General features: G+C 34.3%; 2 protein-coding genes across 2 annotated transcripts in view; both read right to left on the reverse strand.

The window, feature by feature from the left end:
• LOC144559135 (putative RNA-dependent RNA polymerase 3) overlaps positions 1–11,385 on the reverse strand; it is a 33,620-nt gene extending 22,235 nt beyond the window's left edge. Inside the window, exons 1-2 of the mRNA XM_078308092.1 lie at positions 10,984–11,385; positions 9,392–9,426 (exon numbers count right to left, since the gene is read on the reverse strand). Coding sequence (XP_078164218.1) covers positions 9,392–9,426; positions 10,984–11,329 — 381 coding nt within the window. The 5' untranslated portion in view covers positions 11,330–11,385. The remainder of the gene's footprint in view (positions 1–9,391; positions 9,427–10,983) is intronic.
• LOC144559137 (putative RNA-dependent RNA polymerase 3) lies at positions 2,397–9,342 on the reverse strand. Its single transcript, XM_078308095.1, has 17 exons — positions 9,096–9,342; positions 8,417–8,546; positions 8,145–8,219; positions 7,788–7,980; positions 7,211–7,406; positions 6,834–6,927; positions 6,386–6,490; positions 6,152–6,217; positions 5,987–6,058; positions 5,340–5,452; positions 5,071–5,219; positions 4,573–4,798; positions 4,128–4,353; positions 3,848–4,002; positions 3,247–3,397; positions 2,700–2,856; positions 2,397–2,523 (listed from the first exon to the last, which is right to left on the reverse strand). Exons 1-17 carry the CDS (start codon positions 9,293–9,295, stop codon positions 2,477–2,479), a joined length of 2,355 nt encoding a protein of 784 aa, XP_078164221.1. The 5' UTR covers positions 9,296–9,342; the 3' UTR covers positions 2,397–2,476.
• Positions 11,386–14,668: the final 3,283 nt, after the last annotated feature.

A 14,668-nucleotide genomic window follows, 5' to 3' on the forward strand; every position in this document is an offset into this window, starting at 1 on the left:
AGTGACCTTCCGCATGCATGAACAAAACCGCATTTTAAAACACTGGTCCGCATTAACGAAAGAGGAGAAGTTCGGGGGTAGCTCGAGCACACAAACGGTCAGTGTTCATTTAAATTCTGCATTGCTGATACTGGGCCCCGCTGGAACAGAACTGGAGGAACTGGAGATGAAGATGCAGACTAGTTGGAGTTAAGTCAGTTCAGCCAATTAAGTGGATAAATGGCAGAATTGTAATAAAGATAGGATTAGAAGACTTTGTAACCAATTTATATTGTAACAGCTTCGCCTTTATAAAGGCAACAATTGTATCCATTTGGATTATGGAAAAAATTATGTCAATTTGAGTATTTCTCTTTTATCTGGCTTTATCGTCATTTTTACTATTAATTTACCCATTTATCCAAAATTACCCAATTTAATCAAATTAGTTCGTTTCTTCATTTCAATTGAGAGTTTCTTGTCTTGATAGAGTTGAGGATCGTTTCAGATCAAGGAACATACCATAATTACAACCGATTTAGGTCCATTAATAACAACAAATCCTACAATAAAGTTTAAAATAAATACAACTGGCCGAACGTGTAAAATTGTCACTTCACCTCAATACACAAACTTATATACATAATTATTATATTAAAACACTAACGGGCCGAGACAGCTCTTAATTCTCAAACCCACAGATCCTACGTCAGCAAGATATACAGATCCTACTTGTTAGCCGTATGTTAGCCGTATATACAGTCACAAATCATAGTAGCATGTTCTCACTTAGGTGAACTGTTGCAACCAATTGTCCTTCCATGTCAGATCTTCACCCCACAAATCTCATGCAGCACCTTAAAACTACCATGAAACATATCATTATAATCTTTTTGGGAAGAAACATAATACTTGCACAGCACCAATCCAGCGACCTTCCATGCAAACCAGCATTTCTCAACTTTACCAGCAGCTTTAGCCTTTTCGTAAACAATTTGATAAATTGCTAGTGCCTCATTTTCAATTTGATCTTTGGTTCTTGTTCTTTCTTTGAACTCCCTGGTTCCATAGAGAAACTGCACGACCAGAGTGATTGAATTTTTAAAATTATATTATGTTAAGACCCATGATAAGTTTATACTCCAATGACAAATTGAGCCATAACTATTGAATAGGTATGGCTTAGGATTAGGCTTAGAAATACGGTTATAAGTGCAAGAAATAAAAATCTTATCTTGGTATCATAAGTTCTAGGGTAAACTTGCCTTCTTATAACAGTCAATGATTTCTTGGCACCTCGTACTTTTCATGTCCTTCTCCTCAATTCCACAAGCCTCGCTCATTTCCTTCGAGTACTTATCATAAAGAGTTCCCCACTTATCCATGCAATTTTTTGGGACTTCGGTACTCAAGCACGGAAGCATCTCAAACTCTGAAACAAAACCATCATCCAATATTGTTGTATTACATATATAGACAACTCTTTAAAACTTATGAATACACTGGTATAGAAATTCGAGAACTCGGATGTCTCCACATATCTGAATTTTCTCAAAGAAAGGTGCGCTGCAGTACTTTGCAAAGCACCAATCGGTGCCTCTTGTGCTATGACTCAAAATCTCGATCTAAAATGCCGATCCAAGCTCAATGGTTTTCTACATATTGAAGTCTTGCAAGAAATCAAGTCATATATTTGTTCGATTTTTCCTATATCTTTGGAATAGAGGATAAACCGTTGCTTTTAAATACTCTAGACCATTGAACAGCAACGGTTTTCTAGCTATCCAAAAAGATAGTAAGAATAACCTAAAAGATATAAAACTTGAGCAACTTGATATGACCATTTGAATCAGAAAAATTATAACATTCGGAATCACGCACAAAAGGATTGGTGCTACACTAAGCATTGTAGCTTACTCCAAAAAAGGTAAAAAGAGACAGTACCCCTAACTTATTCATACAGAGGAAAACAGTTATGCATGAGACTATTTTCCTAGAGGAGGGTTCAAATGCCTCCATTTTTTGTGCCTCCATCATGCCTCCATTTTTTAAAACTTTAATAACTCAAAATTTAAAACTTAAAAGTCAAAATAAAACCATTAGATGTGATCTATGTTATTTTCTCTATGTGCTCATAAAAAATTATCACATTTTAATTTTGTTTTTAGGTGAATCAATAAGTTCAAAAATCAACATCTAGAAATCATCCATATTAATGCATTTTTTACAAGCTCTTGATGACAATTAAAATAAAATTGAAATGTCATAATTTTTTACACGTGCATAAATAAAATGACGTAGATCATATCCAATGGTTTTATTTTGACTTTTAAGTTTCAAATTTTGAGTTATTAAAGTTTTAAAAAATGGAGGCATGGTGGAGGCACAAAAAATGGAGGCATTTGAACCCTCCTCATTTTCCTATTATCCAAAATGTTCTTAAAGAGAGAAAAGCCGAAAACTAAAGCCGAAAAGACATTTTTCATACTAATTTGGGTCATATGTTTCTTTTCTCTTTTAGTGCTGAACATATCACTGGCAACCCTGGAAAGATGAAAAGAATTATTTTAACCCCTCCATGGAATTTTCTAAAATGTTATAAAATACCTTAAGTTTTGTAGAACAAAAGCAAGCACACATACCAACCCAACAAGAAAAGCACAATTCGCCATTATTTGATTATCTTTTGTAAAATTTGGAAACTAAGAGCGAAGGCTTACCGGTCAATTGAAGCTTTTCCGCTTTGAATGACTGTACCTTGTCATATATCAGACCAAGTATAGATGTAGAGTTATACTCGAGAGCTTTATCAAAATGGGCCTTCTTTTCCAAAAAATGGGGATATTTGTCCACCTTCAGATCTTTCCCAACATCAACCTGTGCATTGAAAAATCAAATCCAGATCTATACAGCAGCCACGAAATCTTTCACATGCAAGCTCTAGCACTTTTAGTATTTATAAACCACAGGTTGGTCCTAGCAGTTCAGGTGCCAAGTTGTACTGGCTAAGTCAAATCAGGTCTAGGTCCTTTTGGGTTATTTGGGTTCAGGTCAAGTAGGTCTGGACCATTTGGATCGTTATGCTCCAACTCTATTTCTGAATTTCATTGAATTCTTAAATAGGCTTGGGTGGATCATGTTCAAACCAGAGTCAGTGTTATTTACCAACCAAGAACCAACAATGCCATATGAATTTGCATACAGTGTTACTCACTCCTATAGCCCACCTAAAATTATACCTAAATTTACCCACAGAAAGAGAAAAACCTTCTTTCCAGTTTTTGGAGCATCAAGGGCATCATAGTATAGATTTATCAATTTCTCTACTTTTGGCCAAACTTCTTCTCTCTCTACTCCAGGTGTTAACATGCGGTCCATGTACACTAACCAACATTCCGCAGACAAGCCAACAGTGTAACTATAAGATGAGAAATCATGAATAAACATTTAGTATGCATGCTTACATGGGTCGGGCCAAGTATTGATGCACCGTACCATTTGACTAAATTTTTTAGTAGTTTCTTTCTTTTTTGTTTGTTTTTATGATCAATCTCCAGACAAAAAATTAGGGCTATAGAGGCACAATTGTACGATTGAATGTATTATTTTTTTGAGATAACAGTACAATTGAATGATTATTGCGGGTTAGTTGTGTCACGTCTGGAAAAAAAGAAAGAAAGAACGGAAACTATAACAAAGGCAAGGTGCTGTGCTGATTCATCTTTATCTATAAAAAGAACCAACTCCAACCAGAGCATCACAGATCACTCTTTTTATAACTATAAGTTGCTAAGACTTAAGACTGAACAAAGAAATGAAATCACCTTCACTTCAAATTAGCAATGAAGAGAGGACTGTGTATGAATACCTTGGTTTAAATCTATTGTTCAGAAAACTGTGGAACAGCAATCTTTCAAGTTCATGGTCATTCATGTTAGCAGGTATTATGTTTTCTGCTCCATTCTTTGATGAATCTTCTTCGGGTGCCAGCCACGGTGGATTAGGTTTGAAATGCTTTAACAACTGAACAAAATGATCCATCAGAAAACCACAACAGTTATGTATTTCTGTAGCATCTCTATTTCCATGTTTTACTATTTGTTTTCATACTTCATTTTGAGTTTCCATCATGAAGAAGCCAAAATTACCTCTGGATGCCGAGACACCCAGTAAATATCTCCATCAAAATCACTGTTAGCCATTTCATCAGCCAGTGATCTGGGTCCCACAGCTGGAAAGAAAATGGCAAACTTTGAGTCTCCCACAACACTTTCCAGACCTGCTACAAAGGTAGCTTGAAGTAGGTGTATGTCACCAGGATGCAGCCCCGGGTGCTTGTAAACTAATACATCGCCAGATAACTGCCCCTTGTCCCTACATATTTCAAATATTGCTTAATCTTTAGTAGTGTTCTATGAGCATTGTACTAAGGTTTTATGGTTTGTGATTAAGAGAAAACAAGCCAACTTTTTTCTGAATGTCAACTATTCTGAACTTTTAAGTTATCGACATACCCTTCCCTTCCAAAAGCACACAAATTAGGGAGCACAAATGTGCGTACTTTTTGCAAAATCAGGAACAGAAGGTACATACAGTATTATGCAAACTTGGTTGGCACAGAGTTTTCCAGTGGGGTCTGTGGTTCCCATGAGATAGTAAGAGTCGCTGATTGGGATTTTTCCTGCCTGGAGACCTTTTCTTTCTTCCCCCATCATCAAGCCTAGGCGGTACTGTAAAAAAGGCTCGTCAAGAGGAATCCCCGCCATGATCATCCTGACCATCAGACGGTCATTGTCTAAGCCCTCATTGTTCAATGCAACTGCCATTTGCTTAACAAATGGTTACAAAACAGTTTCACCAAGTAAAACAGTGTGTGTATCTATTTCTCCTTTATGTATTGATCTTTTTTTGCTAGAATATTCAATTGATGGGGTGTTCATGTTAATTTCTGTTTTATCAAAGACATTTCAAGCTGGATTTTACAGATCTAATCAACAGTAAATAGAGTTAAATTTAGATCAACTGTGTGATTCGTTACATTTGGGTGAAGGGGGCTTAATTACTTAATTGATTAAATGGAACAATATTTACCTTTTAAAGCAGCATTTCTGTCATAACGGCTACACTCGGCTTCTGCAAGTGCAGTTGATAGGAGACCCAAGAAGAACTCTTCTGGAACCCCTCCAAAGTGAAGCAGTGCAATCAAGTATCTTGATAGGTGTACTTTCTTTGGACGGGTGCTGAAATAGTATAACAAGTCAAAAGATAGTAAATGAATGACAGGCAGTTTTGCAAATGAAAACTGTAAAATTAAGACCAAAATATAATTGCTTAGTCCATTTGTTCTTCTTATTCAGTACCTGGTGTTGACAACTTCCAAAGAGTTAAATGGTTTTTGAACAATACCCCACATTGAAGGATCTGGCTCCACTTTGATCATGGAAGGGCGAATTTGAATGGTTTTCTTTGGCAGCTATATGACACAGAAGATAAATAAACATGTCAACAAAAGACATCGTCAAGGATATCCACCACTTTAATAGAAAACAGCAGTACCTTTATAATGGCAATGCAATATCCAAAATTAAGTACAAGGTACTGCATGATCCACACAAATCAAGTGGTTCTGTGACATGTATATTGTACCATTAACGTGTCGACAAAAACAAAATGTTCTCTAAAGAACTTTTTTTATGTGGAATTCTTCTTCTCTAGGTCTTATGTGGTTTGTTTTCAAAAGCAAATGATGGAAGTAAAATGTCTCATTTAAGCACTAATAATTGTTATCACAAAAATCACTCTCAAAAATACATAACATATTCAAGAAGGATACCACTACACAAATACAAGGAACTAATCCCAGAAAGAAAAATTAAATTGTTTAATACTGACTGGTAAATCCATAATACCAAGGTTCTTACAAACATAAAAAAAGTCCAACCACTAAAATTCCAGCAGGAAAAATCCTGAAATATCATTCAATACAATAGTGAAAAGTTGAACTTACCAGCCTGTTGACAAGAAGTGTTCCCTTCGCACACAATCCTTTGTAGAATAGCCGAACTTGCATCAGAAGAGGCTAGTTTAGGAAACCAAGGTGAACAAGAGAAATTTTCAGAAAATCCAGAGACCACTTAAAGTTCTACAAATAAAGTAATGAATTATTGCATACTGGTCCATCATTATCAAAAATCTTTTGTCTTTTTGAACTAGCAGGACTCAGGCCATCTCTCCCAACCTGAAGGAATTAGAAAAAAAAAATTGAAATGAGATGGTATTGTCAGTATGGTATTGTCTACAAACTACAATTATAATTTCTATGATCACTTTGTCTAAGCACCAAAAGCTCCTAAATAGCCTCAAACAATTTCATGTTATGCAATGCAAATAGAAAAAGATAATGAACCTGAATGCTCCCTTTAGACACATAAATGGGGCACTGCAGAGCAAGGTCTTCAGAAATAAAACCGGTTCCATCTGTATGGATGCCTTTCAATTCAGTGCTTCCATCCTACAAATCAATCAAGTAAAATTTGTACTGATTAATAATATATTTCCAGGTTTTCCTTTTATAAGGCTGGTAGCAAAAATAATCTTTTGCATCATCCGAACCTTTTATAAGTAACAAATTCTTGAAAAGGAGCAAGTTCATTTGCATCTCTTAAAAGTTAAGGCCACGGAATATCATAATGCCTAGTGAAACAAACAATATCATGCATATACATACACCTTCTACAGAGCAAATTTGACATTTAACCATACAAACATCAAATACCATTTCCATAACATTTGATGTTTAGACAGGGACTTGTAAAATTATACAAAATAACAAATAAAAAAATCACCGGCTTTACCTTACAGGGGATGTCTGGAATAGTTACAACCTTCAACTCAGGATCAGACAAATCAATGTCGAGCTTGAGTGTCTTGGAAAGAACTAAAGAAAGCCTGCATGTTTATGATTTGTAAGAAGTCCTTTCATAATTCATTCTTAGAGAATAAAAAAAAGGGGTCAAATACAAATAACTCCCCAGTCTGGACAATTTATATAAGAGTGCCAAAAAAATTAGAATAAACTACTACCTAGAGACCTTGTCTTCATGTAAGATCTTTCTTTTCTTTCTTTTTCACATTTCCAAAAACTAAGTAATTGGACACTTCTGGTGTTGTTTATCAATGGAACTCAAGGGCTCAGACCCTCATTTTTCTCTCAAAAAAAAAAAACTACTACCTAGAGATGTATTTTGCTAAGCTGGGGACAGTATGTATATGCATAAAACTACGCCGTATTTGGTTCACGGTCTTGCCATAGTGAAAATTATTATTCTGGTCCCTGTCCCAGCCCGAAGAAGTACACACAAAGTAGCACTTCACAGGGGACTTGGTACCGCTTTTCTTCTTCTCCTCCTTCCCACCATCTTTGTACACTGCACAAACGGAGGGTGCATAGAGTAAAGAAAAGACCAAATATTACTACAGATCTGATTAAAACTACACTGGTATGACGAAAGTATTTCAGATGATACCGGTGGATGTAAGACTTGAAGGCCCTTCCCTTTTTCCTTCTTTTTCTAAGGTTATCCTGGATCAGTGATCAAAATTTCCATTTGGTACCAATCAGGTACCAGTGACTATAGGACACCAGTCCATGCATAATAATATTTATCCAAAAACCGTGCAAACTAAAATCCAGAAATCACGATAGAGACAAAATATAGACTAATAAAACCCAGCCAATATGAAAATAAAACCATCTCAAGTCAGTACATGGACCAGTAATCAGTGCATAAGTGCATATGATAACATACTCAAAAACTGATACTGTCGCATTCCGAGTTCAATTCCCTGCTCTGCGACTCTGTGGTACACATCGCAGTAGTAATTATCAAAGTCATTGTGAGTTTTCTTCTCCTGACTAACATCTTCAAATTTCACTTGAAGAATATTTTCATCACCAAGAACGCGTTGTAGGTGAGTCTTGGTTGACTCAAGGAAAGGACCCTGTATAACAGAAAATCAACAATTATGTAATGTAAAAGTTGAAACACTAGTGATGGGCACAGCAATTAAAGAGAAATATATATATATCAGCATCTAATTTTAGAATTCCTTGTTACGTTTTCCTTAATAATAATATAAGTTTTTTTAAAAGTAGTATAAAGAACCTTGAATGTAGCTTTTCCTTGAAGATCGACATAGCAGTGATAGACATGTGTTTTGTCCATGTCCCAGTCCAAAAGCTGTATATAAAGACAACAAATCAGTTCCTTGATGTAATCTTAATAAAAATCAACTCCACATCAAGCAGCAAGCAATGCAACAAGAAAAAGTAGATGGGTCTTCATTTAACATGCAGTGTAATATTAATTTCTGGTCTTTAGGTGCCATACAGGTAGCAATCAAAGTCGGTGCAAGTACAAAGGGCAAAGACCATAACCTTTCTTCTGTCGGATGGCTTAATATTCTTCATCCCAAATTCTTTCCATATAAGAAACTCGAATGCTTCCATCGACATGCCAATAAGATAACTTAACAATTCCATTGAAACCGTCTCCTCTAATTTAGCCCTAAATTCATCACCATTGAGAAATATAAATATCAACAAAAGATTCAGACTAACCAATCAACACAGCAAACCAAAATGGATCTTCTCTTTGGAAAATCTTGAATAATTCAGTAATTGAAACAGGCCAGACCAGCAGCTAGAGCTCATATCTCAACCCACTGTTGAATTTTGAAGGCTTTGCCTTGCCTGAATCATTGTGTGACTACATCACTGCCAGTATTGGACCTCATAGCTGCTGGTACCAGACTGCCAGGATGGACACTGGACTCTAAAACAAGCATCAATATGAACCATAAGCACAATTAAAAAGATTAAGAGAATTTAAACTAAAAAAACATAGCAAAACAGATACCGCAATTGCCAGAGGCGGAGCTAGGAAGAGGGAATGGGGGTCAATTGACCCCCATTTTTTTCAAAAATTTTGTACCTATACACAATTTTCTGCATAAAAAGTTCATATGTTTGACCCCCATATCCAGAAAGTCTGGCTCCGGCCCTGGCAATTGCAATACCTCACTTATAGAAGTAATAAAAAGGAAAACACATCAACCTCCCCAGGTAACTCAAGATCAGAAAAGCCTTCCTGAATTCGAACTTCCCAAGAGCCTTCATCTGAGGACTTAGTACTCTCTGACATGAGGGTCCTGCTCTTTGAGGTATTGAACTATGACAATTGTTATCATAATTCTGTGGTCTGGCTTGATCCATCTCCATCTCAAGCCTTCTTTGAACCATTTTGTCATTCACCATGCTGATGCCTCCGAAATGAGATAATTGTTTTGACACTACTGTCGTCTCTTGATCAGTAGTCATCTCTTGATCAGACAGGATGGACTCCCGCTCCACCTTTTCCCATCCAACTGAGCTCGTGTCTGAATCATCTGTTCAGAGATCAGATCAGAAGAAAGTAAATAATGTTAAACTGATGGCCCGATTTCTTTGGAAGGACAGGTGGGTTCCACAGGTCAGTGTCATTCCCATTTTACTAGATATAATAATACATGTCTGATTCTCATAAAAAAAAATATATATATAGAGAGAGAGAGAGCCCGACTAATGTCATAACGTTATAATTTCAGTCTAAGTTATAACGAGTCAGTTTTTGAGATTTCAAAGACCGAATAACCGATCCGAACTGTTCATCTTGTTCTCCATATTAATATGTGCTTGGAGACCACATTTTACATTTTTTGAGATTTTTTTACTATTTATTAAGCCACTTTGAAAATCGCTGATCCAATGGCAATAATAAAACCAAAAGGCACCGTTGGATCAGCGATTTTCAAAATGGCTTAATAAATAGTAAAAAAATCTCAAAAAATGTAAAATTTGGTCTCCAAGCACATATTAATATGGAGAACAAGATGAACGGTTCGGATCAGTTATTCGGACTTTGAAATCTCAAAAACTGACTCGTTATAACTTAAGCTGAAATTATAACGTTATGACATTAGCCGAACTCTATATAGAGAGAGAGAGAGAGTGACTAATGTGCATTCGAATGTATATGGGCCGAAATACATACGGTCCAAATTCGACTTTTCAAAATCCAAACGGTCGATCCGAACTGTTCAACTTGTTTTCTATATTAATATGTGCTTGGAGACCAAATTTTACATTTTTCTGAATTTTTTTACTATTTATTCAGTATTTTACAAAATTATTAATCCAACGGTGACTATTTTGTTAAGCCACGGTTGAATCAACAATTTTGTAAAGTACTTAATAAATAGTAAAAAAATTCAAAAAAATGTAAAATTTTTCTCCAAGCACATATTAATATGGAGAACAAGATGAATGGTTCGGATCAACCGTTTGGATTTTGTAAAGTCGAATTTGAACCGTATGTATTTCGGCCCATATACATTCGAATGCACATTACTCACTCTCTCTCTCTATATATATATATACATGTCTCATTGTGTGATATCTCCTTAACAGACCTAAATGAAGGTTCAAATACATTTGGTTAATATATTCTGAGACATGCAGAATGTAATTTCTTACTGGCAAAAGAATTATTAAATTAACTTTCGTAGAAAATCAACAAATGAAAAAATGAAAACATTTATTAAATTAGTCGCTAGTGGTATAAACATATGCAAAGACCAAGATCTCAGTACTACATCATCCGTTGGAACAGAGCTTTACTGTCCGACAAGGAAAAAAAAAAAAACCATTTTACCGAGCTACGACTCGCCCTTTTATCTAATAATAAAAAAAAGTCGAGTTAGGCTAATATGACATTGGTGTTATTTGAAATTAAATAACATCAAATTTTAAACTCTTAGATCTGCTTTAAGATTCGTAATATCCGTTTTTACTGTTCAAATATTTTATTTTGTACGAATCTTAAAGCAGATCTAAGAGTTTAAGATTTGGTGTTATTTAGTTTCAAACAACACCAATGTCATATTAGCCTAACTCAAAAAAGTCACCTCTGTCAGATGGTCCCGAAAAACAGCCACTCAGCCTGGTGGATAAACCCTCCGCGTTGTGCGCCATTGCAATCGGGGACTGGGATTTCCTTGCCAAGAACATTATATACCCTGAAAAATTGTACACTGTACTACTCGAAGCAATCACACCTAAAATTTTCAAGGACTCAGATTCGCCTAATCGGTCAAGCTCTTGCCGAGCGAGGTGGTCAGGTGGAGTCACCGATTTCTCTGCACAGATTCTAGCGATCATATACTCGACTAGTTCAGGAAGTGACACATGGCGGTGTCTCGATGTCGGCGAGAAGGGAGAAGTCCTGGAAAAAGGAGGTGGTGGAGGCACCATAGTTGAAATTAAGGTTTAGGGTTTAAGGTTGGTTGTATACTTGGAGTAGAGGAAGGGAGAGACTACAACTGGAACTCAAAATACAACTTCCAGGAGTAAAGAGAGAGACTAGACCAACGACTAAAACACTGATAAAAGGCTATGATGATGGGACTGAATGGTACTGGTAATGAAAAATATATATTTTGATATTTATAGACGTAACAGTTACTGCAGGAATCCAAAGAAATCAGGAATGGAAAAGATTTATTTCCGTAATTAATAACTTAACAGGAAAGGAAAATATTCTCGAGTTTTAGTGCAATTATCAATTTCTGGGACGAAAGGCGGTAGAGACTCGTTATTAGCTGCCATGATTCTCACTGTCGTAAAAAACAGTCTTAATTTAATCGGCCGTTTAATTATTAGCAGAGATCGAACTGTTTAATTATCAAAGATTTAGAATCTTGTATCTAATTCTACAAAGGCGGGTGATGTCTGTTTGTGAATTAAACGATTAATCGTCCATTTTTTTCAATTAATCAGCTGTTTTATTATTTAATTGTTCGTTTATTTCTGTTTATTGCTATTTATTCTAATAAATATTTATTTTCACATTCTTTTTTTTATAGCGTGTAATAATAAGGTTTATAAATTATATTTTATAGTTTTATGTGTGCATCTAATATTTTTTTATATAAGTTTTTTCTTCTTACTTTAAAATTGATAAATTATTCTATTATTTATACACCATATATTTTTCTTTCTTATTGATGCTAATGCTAATTTTTTCGATGTAAATTTCTCAATTAGTACGACGTATTCATTTATAAAATTAAGTTGCTATCATAAATTAAATTTAGTGATTTTATGTGAGAATATTTTATTTCTTTCGAATAATATGTTATTAGTATTTAAAAATGTTTAATTCTCAAATTATTTTTTATTAAATAAATGTGTTGAGAAGAAATAATCGCAGTATCATGTTATAATAATAAAATTATACTAAATTAAGTTTATTTAAAAAGTTTAATGAGTTAAATAAATTATTTTTAATAAATTATGATATATATATGGGTCTGTCTAAATTGCTGCTGGCAGCATTTCGGCAGAGGTGCTGCCGGGGCTATATTTAGCCGTGTGATGTCCAAACAACAAATCCAAACCGTTAGATGTTTAATCTATATTATAATCTACTTGGAGACCAAATTTTATATTTTTTGGAATTTTTTTACTATATATTAAGCTGGTTTGAAAACTGCTGATTTCAGTAAATTTCTGCAGCATTGAAATCAGCGGTTTTCAAACCAGCTTAATATATAGTAAAAAAATTCCAAAAAATGTAAAATTTGGTCTCCAAGTAGATTATAATATAGATTAAACATCTAACGGTTTAGATTTGTCGTTTGAACATCAAAAAATAGAAAAAACAGTGGCAGCACCGCCGGCAGAAATGCTGCCGGCAGCAAATTAGCCACAGCCTATATATATATATATAAATTTAATAAAAATGTTAAATTATCTTTATAATTCTGATTAATCAGCCACATACCGATTAATCACTTGGCAGTACTTTATCTGTCCGATGACTGTATACCGTTAGTTACAACACTGATGATTCTACGTGCCCATCCTAACTGCAACGATTATTTTATTGATAATTCAAGTTTTTTTTTAAAAAAATAGTGGTATTTTATCACTGATTTCATTGAAATCAAGAACCATAACATATTTGACCTAATACCTAAAATTGGTACCAAATCAAATATGACAAGTATGTATCTGTTCAAAACATAAGCAAAAACAATAGAAAACAAAAATCAAAACAAAATTCCATGTCCACAGCACAAGAAGGCAACAATAATATGCATAAAACTAAGTACTACAGATCTAATAAGTCTTCATCCTCTTCGTCGCCATACATTGGAGATGGGGGATTGCCATCCCCAGAACCCTGCACCAGAAGGTCCAAAGCTTGGGTCGGTTCTGGACTTCTGTCCACTTCCAACAGAAGGAGATCTGGAAGATCCTTAACATCAAAAAGGTATTATAAGATTTAATTAATGTGTACCGAATCGTAGGCGAGAAAATAGGACATTAAAAAGGGGTTGCATGTCTCAAACAAAGAATGTGTACCGAATCGTAGGCGAGAAAAGGTGCGTATTAAGGCTCTGTTCGGCTACCAATCGGAAACAGAAATAAATTTGAATTCGAATCTAATTTGAATTACAGAAACACTATTTTTCGTAAAAAAATGAAAAAAAAAATTGAGTAAATTTTTTTTCCACATAAATAGTAAAACTTAAACTGAACCTAAATTTTTCTTAATATTTTTTTTTTCAGATACAATTTCAGGACAGCTGTGCACGCCAGGTGTTGTCTTATATTTTTTTTTTTTTTTTTTTAGATGAAGGTGTTGTCTTGTCGAAATAGGACATTACGTAGAGTAAGTCTACGGAGTAAAGGTCACTGATTCTCGTATAAACATTGATGTGTCTTTTCTATTGAATTTTTGTGACATGTGAGATTCTAAATTTTAGCGCACTGTTTGTTCGGTAGTTGGTGGGAACATAATTTTGTGGAACGAAATTTCAAGGTTTCGAGTTCTTTAATTTCAGACTAATTGTTGGAATCTAGGTCGGAAAACTTTTAAATAAATGTAGATTTTTAGTTTGGCTGAGCTGTCGTTGATAGAATAAGATATTTAGTGTTATTGTTTTGAAAATTTATTCGGTTGATTTTAAATGAGGAATTAAAATTGAATTAGAACTAGAGTGTTTTTAGCATAAGATATTTAGTGTTATTATTTTGAAAATTTATTCGATTGTTTTTAAATGAGGAATTAATATTGAATTAGAACTAGAGTGTTTTTAACTTCGTCAAGTTTCTATGTGAACTTAATTATAAAATTTATGAGATTGATTTCTAATGACGAATTTGAACTGTTGAAATTTATTTACTTTACGAGTGATGCGTCTACATACAAAAAATTTTAACTTTCGAATTAATTTAGTATGAAGTTAAGCGGTCAAAATTAAAAGGCTTATAAATTAATTTTAATGAATTCATTTTTTGAATTATTTTTTACCACTTGACTTTATAGAAAATGAATTAGTAATTTTGAAATTTTTGTATCTGAATGCATCACTCATAAGGTAGACAGGTTTCAAGTGTTCAGATTTATCATTTAAAGTTAATATGATATATTTTAGAGTTGAGTTCACAAAGAAACTCGAGGAACTTAGGAACACCCTAATTCTACTCATCAAAATTGATATATTTTATCATTGATGACTTGATGTATTTACATGTCAAATTTATAAATTTTCGAGTACACTTTAATATTAGGTCCAGTAGTAA

The sequence above is a fragment of the Carex rostrata genome, chromosome 9, assembly GCF_964058835.1.
Source record: "Carex rostrata chromosome 9, lpCarRost1.2, whole genome shotgun sequence".
Taxonomy (NCBI): Eukaryota; Viridiplantae; Streptophyta; class Magnoliopsida; order Poales; family Cyperaceae; genus Carex; species Carex rostrata.

Coding starts and splice junctions, on each gene's coding strand:
- LOC144559137 (XM_078308095.1), bottom strand. CDS start 9,295: ATGGTGAATGACAAAATGGTTCAAAGAAGGCTTGAGATGGAGATGGAT. Junction 7,407..7,787: donor GCGACAGTATCAGTTTTTGA/GTATGTTATCAT, acceptor CCGTTTGTGCAG/TGTACAAAGATGGTGGGAAG. Junction 5,220..5,339: donor TTGGAAGTTGTCAACACCAG/GTACTGAATAAG, acceptor ATACTATTTCAG/CACCCGTCCAAAGAAAGTAC.